The following is a 6,909-nucleotide window of genomic DNA, read 5'->3' on the forward strand; positions in this document are numbered from 1 at the left end:
GGACAAACGTCACCGATGAGGTGATCAGATGCCCTTTCACTAGGATGAGACATTCTCAACCGTTAGGCAGAACCAACTCTTGGAACTGAACCTAACAGCCACCATTTGTTCGGTCCAGAACTGTTAAACCCTTAATAATTTTGCGTAAGTGTAACCCTTTGTTTTCAGCCCCAGAGTCCCACCCTAATGTGCCCACCATAGGGAAGAAGCAGATTAGGACAAGAGACTAAGTGACCTTATCCTCTTACAGGAGATCAAATAAAGAAACGCGTAAAACTGTCATCCTATAGAGGGACACTCCCAGTGTAATGACCCGACCCCCTAGGACTCAAGTTAGGTCGTTACTAAATACATGCATGCATGGAACATAAAACGACACCCTTTTATGGTGAAATAAATGCTAAATAAATCGGGTAAGTTCAAAAGTCCATTAAATTCAAATATAAAAAAACAACAATAGGGTACCCATAAATCATATATGATAATAAATAAGTCTGAAAACAATTCTTAATAGTAAGTTTCAAACTTCAAAATTGAAAGTAAAAAAAAATGAAAAGAAATCTAAATCTCATGAGCAGAAGCATAAAACTGGTCCTAATGGTTCGATCACGAATTTCATTTGTCAATCGTCGATGCATCTCTACCTTTACCTGAAATAACAACATGAGAAAGGATGAGTATAAAATACTCAGCAAGTAACCCCATAAGTGGGGTCAGGCTAGGCATCTATGTTATTTAGATGCCTACCTTTGGTGAAATATATAAACTGCTCTAGCCCTCATGTGGCACATACATACATGAAAAACTGATTTCTATCCTACTGTAGTTATGTATGCCCACTTCCTTTAGGAAGTCCTGTAGGACCCACAACCTCTAGTGAATCCCAAAAGAAATACAACCCCTAGTGAATCCCGAAGGAAACACAACTCCTGGTGAATCTCGAAGGAAACACAACCAATCTCTGGTGAATCCCGAAGGATAACAATCTCTAGTGAATCATGAAGGAAACACAATATTTGTGAATCCCGAAGGAAACACAATATCTAGTGGCCATCTAACTAATCAGTAAAGACACTATCATAGTCTCAACATCTCAATTATCACAATATGGTTTTATAACATACATATACACCTAAACATCATGGCTATACAACATGCATATATGCCTCAATATCCTCATATCAAACACAACTTCAGTGAATCAAGTATCATCTCTTACTAGCATGCAAGTATCTACGTGCACAAATAAATCTTTCAGATTCTCATACAAGAACATATATCGATCATACTGTACTATCTGTCTATCATGCTATCGTTCTGCCATTATATTTATCTATCATGCTAGCATATATCTAGCATCTGGCTCGTGGGCAGTTCTAGTAGTAAGATTACTTACCTAAAATCACAAATCCAAATATTTCCCTCCAAGCAACTACTCGATAATGAAACTCAAATTAAACCTACAACATAAACCCAATATTTAATTCACACTAAGGCCCAATTCCACCCATCAATTCATACCATCAACCCCAAAAATGATTTACCTAAAGTGTGGCTTGATCAACGGTCACTTCTAGAATTTGGCTCCAAAATCTCCATAAAATTCACCAAGAAAAGAAACCTCTAATTCTGATCGATAGCGACCTTAAACCTCGAAAAACAATAGTTAAGTCATTACTTAATTCAACCATTAGTGGGTGTCCGAAGATCAACCTCAAGAACCATAAATGTTACCAAATTTATTGTTGGACACGAACTCGAACCCGTTGAACAGCACGTTGCGCACTCCAAACTACTCCAATCTTGGATCTAAATTCCAAATATAATAGGTATCATCCAAAAAGTAAATCCAAAATTTAATGGGCAACCAAAAACCTTCAAAACTCAACCGATCTTACGTAAAACTTACCAACACATACCAAAATTTTCCCTTCCATGAAGCTGGACAACACCTCAGAATTTTCTCAAAACTCCAATCTAACCCAACTACGGCAGTAACAAACAAATTGAAACCAAGAAAAAGAAACAACAATTTAATCCACGAAATCCATCCAAAATGTGAAAGCTTACCAAACATTCAGCCAAATACCAGAGACACAGTCGAGGGACTGAACTGCGGTGGCTGAACGAGTAGGGTGACGCTTGGACGGATGCGGTTGGCCAACTGGTCAAGATCAGTGGCGAGCAGCGGTAGAGATCGGCTACTGAGCTCGGGTGGCGGAGAAGATCTAAATGAGCAACTTGACTGGATGAGGGAGTGGCTGGCGCTGAAGAAAGGGACGGTGAGGCGGACGCGGCTGGCCGACTCACCGCGCTTCAGATCTGGTATGTTCGACAGCTTCACTACCCAGGCGCGATTGGCATATGCAGATCTGTGACAGTCGAAGGGCTTCGGCACGTGGGAACGAGTATCGGATGACTGGGTGGCACCAGAGCGCTGAGCGGCTAGATGCGGTGGGTTGCGAAGGGGAGTTCGATGTGCGGCTGAAACGAGCAGGGGGGGAGGGGCGGATGCGTGAGGAAGAAGAAAGAAAAAGGGATATGTTTTAGCAAAATAATAATAATAATAATAACTTTAAAGGAAATATAATAACTTTTATTTTATTCTTTTCCTTATTCTACTTTATTTTAACTTCCTTTCCTTCCCGAAATAAAATTAATTCCTGCTATTAATTTGCAAATTGAATAATTTCAAACGTCAATCCATTAATTTCCAAATTGAATAATTTCAACGTCGATAATTAAATTCCCGCAATTACACTTAAGTCCTAAAATTTCAAAAATGCCCTCAATTAATAAAATTACTGAATTACATAAATAATAAAAATTCGGGGTGTTACATTCTTCCATTCTTAAAGAACTTTCGTCATCGAAAGTTCATTCTTGAAAAAGCTCTGGGTACTGGGCCTTCATCTCATCCTCTCGCTCCCAGGTAGTCTCCTTGAACTGGTGATTCTGCCATAGGACCTTCACAAATCCAATCTCCCTGGGGTGCAATGTCTTTACCTCTCTGGTGAGAATCTCTACAGGTTTCTCCTTGTAGCTCAATTTGTCATTTAACTGCAAGGTCTCAAAGTCAACTACATGGGAGGGTCTGCCACATACTTTCTCAGCATCAAAACATGGAAGACATTATGAAATGAAGACAGTGTTGGAGGCAATGCCAAACGGTAAGTTACGGGGCCAACTCATTCCAAGACCTCAAAATGTCTAATGACTCTCATATTCAACTTCCCTTTCCTGCCAAACCTCAGAATACCTTTCATAGGTGCCACTTTTAAGAACACTTTAACACCAGTCTCAAATTCTAGGTCCTTACGTCTCACATCGGCATAGCTTTTCTGTCTGCTCTGAGCTATTTGCATATGAGCCCTGATCTTCTGTATTGCCTCATTTGTAGTCTGCACTAGTTCAGGTCCTAATAATTTCCTCTCTTCTACCTCATCCTAACACACAGGAGACCTGTAACTCTTTCCATATAGGACCTCAAATGGTGACATCCCAATAGTGGACTGGTAGCTGTTATTATAAGTAAACTCCATCAAATGCAAGTGAGCATCCCAACTTCCTGAAAACTCTATGGCACAGGCACGCAACATGTCTTCCAATATCTGATTTAATCGCTCTGTCTGCCCATCAGTTTGTGGGTGAAAAGCTATACTGGAATTCAACTGAGTCCCCAAAGCTACCTGAAGACTTTTCCAGAAGTTTAACGTGAAACAAGGGTCTTTGTCCGACACGATGGACACAGGCACTCCGTTCAATCTCACCACCTCTTTCATGTATATCTGTGCCCACTTATTTATAGAAAAGGTGGACTTTCCAGGTATGAAATGTGCTAATTTTGTATGTTTGTCTACCACAACCCAAATTACAATGAAACCTTTGACTGTCTGTGGCAACCCCACAATGAAGTCCATAGACACGTGCTTCAACTTCCATTCTGGCACCCTCAATGGCTATAACAAGCCTGTTGGTTTCTGCCTTAGGGCTTTCACATGCTGGCACACCAAGCACATCCGCAATCTCTCTTTTCATATCATTCCACCAATAATAACGTTTCAAGTCCTGATACATCTTGGTGCTATCAGGATGAACAAAAAATAAGGAACTATGAGCCTCTGACAACAACTCATTCTTAATATCATTATCTGCTAGCACGCACAAACGTCCCTGATAGAGAAAACCACCTTTCGCTGAGACCGAGAATTTGCCATCCTGGCCTGACTCCACCCTACGAACTCTCTCCTCCAGATAAGGGTCACAATGTTACGCATCAATAATTCTCTGCCTTAGACTTGGTCGCACTGACAACTGCGCTAACTGTGTCGTGACCTTCCCCGTCGCCACTGCAATTTCTGCCTGCTCTAGCTCCTTGCACAAATGAATCTATCTAGTAATGAGGGCTACTGAATGAGCCACCTTTCTACTTAGGGCATCTGCCACTACATTCGCCTTTCCTAGCTGGTACAAAATTTCGTAGTCATAATCCTTCACCAGCTCTAACCACCTTCTTTGCTTCATGTTCAACTCCTTTTGAGTCAAAAAGTACTTTAAACTCTTGTGGTCGGTGCAGATCTGTATCTTCTATCCAGTGCCTCCAGATCTTGAGAGCGAAAACCACTGTTGCTAATTCCAAGTCGTGTGTGGGATAATTTTGTTCATGCTTCTTTAACTGACGTGAAGCGTAAACAACTACTCTGCCCTGCTGCATCAGTACGCATCCCAACCCCTTCTTGGACGCGTTGCTGTAAATAACAAAACTACCTGATCCATCTGGTACTATAAGAACTGGGGGCTGAAACCAACCTCTGCTTGAGATCTTGGAAACTGTTCTCACAAGCCTCATTCCAAACAAAAGCTGCTCCCTTTCGAGTCAACTGAGTCAATGGGGCGCTATTCGAGAGAAGTCCTTTACAAATCGTATATAGTAGCCTGCTAACCCCAAGAAACTGTGCACCTCACTGACTGTGGTTGGATGATCCCAACTCATAACTACCTCAATCTTTGTAGGATCCACGGAGACATCTTTCTTCGATACTACATGCCTTAGAAAGGACACATGCCCCAACCAAAATTCACATTTAGAAAACTTAGCATATAGCTTATTGGCCCTCAATGTCTCCAAAACTTTCCGCAAATGCTCCTTATGTTCGGCCTCTGTCTTAGAATAAACCAAGATGTCATCAATAAAAACAATCACGAAGGTATCAAGAAATTCCTTGAACACCCTATTCATCATATCCATGAACACTGCTGGGGCATTCGTTAGACCGAACGACATCACTATGAACTCATAATGCCCATACCTCGAATGAAAATCTGTCTTGGGTATGTCACTGTCCTTTATCTTCAGCTGATGGTATCCTGACTGGAGACCAATCTTTGAGAACACCGTAGCTCCCTGCAACCGGTCGAAAAAGTCATCAATCCTAGGGAGGGGGTACTTATTCTTGACGGTCACCTTGTTCAGCTCTCTGTAATCAATGCACAGACGTAACGTTCCATCCTTCTTTTTCACAAACAAAACGAGTGCACCTCATGGTGACACACTAGGGCGTATGAACCCTTGTCCAACAACTCCTGCAATTAGACCTTCAGTTCCCTCAACTTTACTGGTGCCATCCTGTATGGAGCCTTCGAAATAAGGGCTGTGCCTGGCTCCAACTCAATAGCAAAATCTATCTCCCACTGCGAGGGCAGTCCGGGAAGATCCTCTGGAAAAACGTCTGGAAAATCTCTTACTACTGGCTCTGAAGTCAAGGTGACTTCAGCCTCTCTAGTGTCAACCACACTAGCCATAAAGCCCTAGGGTCCTTGGTCAAACAGTCTATTGCCCTTTAATGCTGAAATCACTTTAGGTAGGACCACGATCCCAACCCCTTTAAACTTAAATCTGGCTCCTGTAGAGGGTTAAAGATGACCTCCTTACTGGAGCAATCTATGCTGGCATGATTAGTAGCTAACCAATCCATGCCCAATATCACATCAAAATCTCGCATATCTAAAATTATCAAGGTCACATCTAATGCATGAATTACTATCTCTACTTGACATGCTTTTATCTTTTTTGTAGCTAACATGATCTCTCCTAATGGAGTAGAAATAGATAGTGCAAAGGGAAAAGGTTCTGACTCTAACATGGTATGCCTTCCAAATACGGAAGATATAAACAAGTGCGAAGAGCTAGAGAAACAAAACTAAAGCATGGTTCCCCAAAATGGGAAGCGTACCTGTCACCATTGTGCCTAACTTCTTGGCCTCACGCCGAGTGGTAGAAAACACCCTACTCTGCTGCAGCTGACGACTTGGGCCTCCCAGAAACGAGCTTACAGGCTGGCCCCTGTGTTCGGGTACGTTCCTTCTTGGGCATTTCTCTGACATATGCCCCTTCTAACCACATCAAAAACAAACCTAGAGCCGGCTAGGCAAAGTCCCCAGCGTCGCCTACCACAAGTAGTACATATCGGCCTATCCACCTTCACAGTCACAGCTTGGGAGCCCTGCTGTCCCCACTGACGTGGAGCATTCACTGCATTCTAGTTCCTCTGCTGATGCTTAGGAGCCCTGGGCTTAGCCTTCCTTTTTTGACCTACAGAGGTCCCAACCCCGAGCGACCTCCTGTACTCTTCTCCCGCCTGGGAGTCGGTATCAATCCTCATGGTGGCCCACAGTGCCGCAACATACGTCTTGAGATCCAAGGCATGTACCATACCTCGCAGTCCACTTCTCAAACCCTGGATGAATCTCTCTGTCCTCGCTACCTCGATGGCTACTAGTTTAGAAGCAAAGTGGGGCAACTTATCAAATTCCTGCTCATACTCCTCCACCGACATAACTCCCTGTCTCAAGTTCAAGAATTCTGCCCACTTGTTATACCGGGTGTTGGCCAAAAAATACTTCTCATAG

The 6,909-nt window shown here is 42.6% G+C and overlaps 1 protein-coding gene and 1 long non-coding RNA gene across 3 annotated transcripts; both read right to left on the reverse strand.

Moving 5' to 3' along the window:
* Positions 1–305: 305 nt before the first annotated feature.
* Positions 306–2,531, reverse strand: LOC120089234 (uncharacterized). Of its 2 annotated transcripts, none has more exons than XR_016524085.1 (5): positions 2,071–2,531; positions 1,920–1,986; positions 1,735–1,809; positions 1,545–1,644; positions 306–650 (listed from the first exon to the last, which is right to left on the reverse strand). It is a non-coding gene; the product is annotated as an uncharacterized LOC120089234 (long non-coding RNA). The 2 variants fall into 2 exon arrangements; XR_005485101.2 differs by having other exon boundaries at positions 1,910–1,986.
* A 915-nt stretch (positions 2,532–3,446) lies between these two features.
* LOC150033112 (uncharacterized) lies at positions 3,447–4,849 on the reverse strand. Its single transcript, XM_090306285.1, has 3 exons — positions 4,511–4,849; positions 3,904–4,173; positions 3,447–3,689 (listed from the first exon to the last, which is right to left on the reverse strand). The coding sequence occupies exons 1-3, from the start codon at positions 4,847–4,849 to the stop codon at positions 3,447–3,449; spliced, it is 852 nt and encodes a 283-aa protein (XP_090162411.1).
* Between the last annotated feature and the right edge of the window lie 2,060 nt (positions 4,850–6,909).

Source organism: Benincasa hispida, chromosome 10, assembly GCF_027475165.1.
Source record: "Benincasa hispida cultivar pf3 chromosome 10, pf3_genome.v1.1, whole genome shotgun sequence".
NCBI classification, from domain to species: Eukaryota; Viridiplantae; Streptophyta; class Magnoliopsida; order Cucurbitales; family Cucurbitaceae; genus Benincasa; species Benincasa hispida.

Coding starts and splice junctions, on each gene's coding strand:
- LOC150033112 (XM_090306285.1), bottom strand. CDS start 4,849: ATGAGGCTTGTGAGAACAGTTTCCAAGATCTCAAGCAGAGGTTGGTTT. Junction 4,174..4,510: donor TTGAACATGAAGCAAAGAAG/GTGGTTAGAGCT, acceptor TTTCTCTATCAG/GGACGTTTGTGCGTGCTAGC. Junction 3,690..3,903: donor TCTATGGACTTCATTGTGGG/GTTGCCACAGAC, acceptor AAAAGTCTTCAG/GTAGCTTTGGGGACTCAGTT.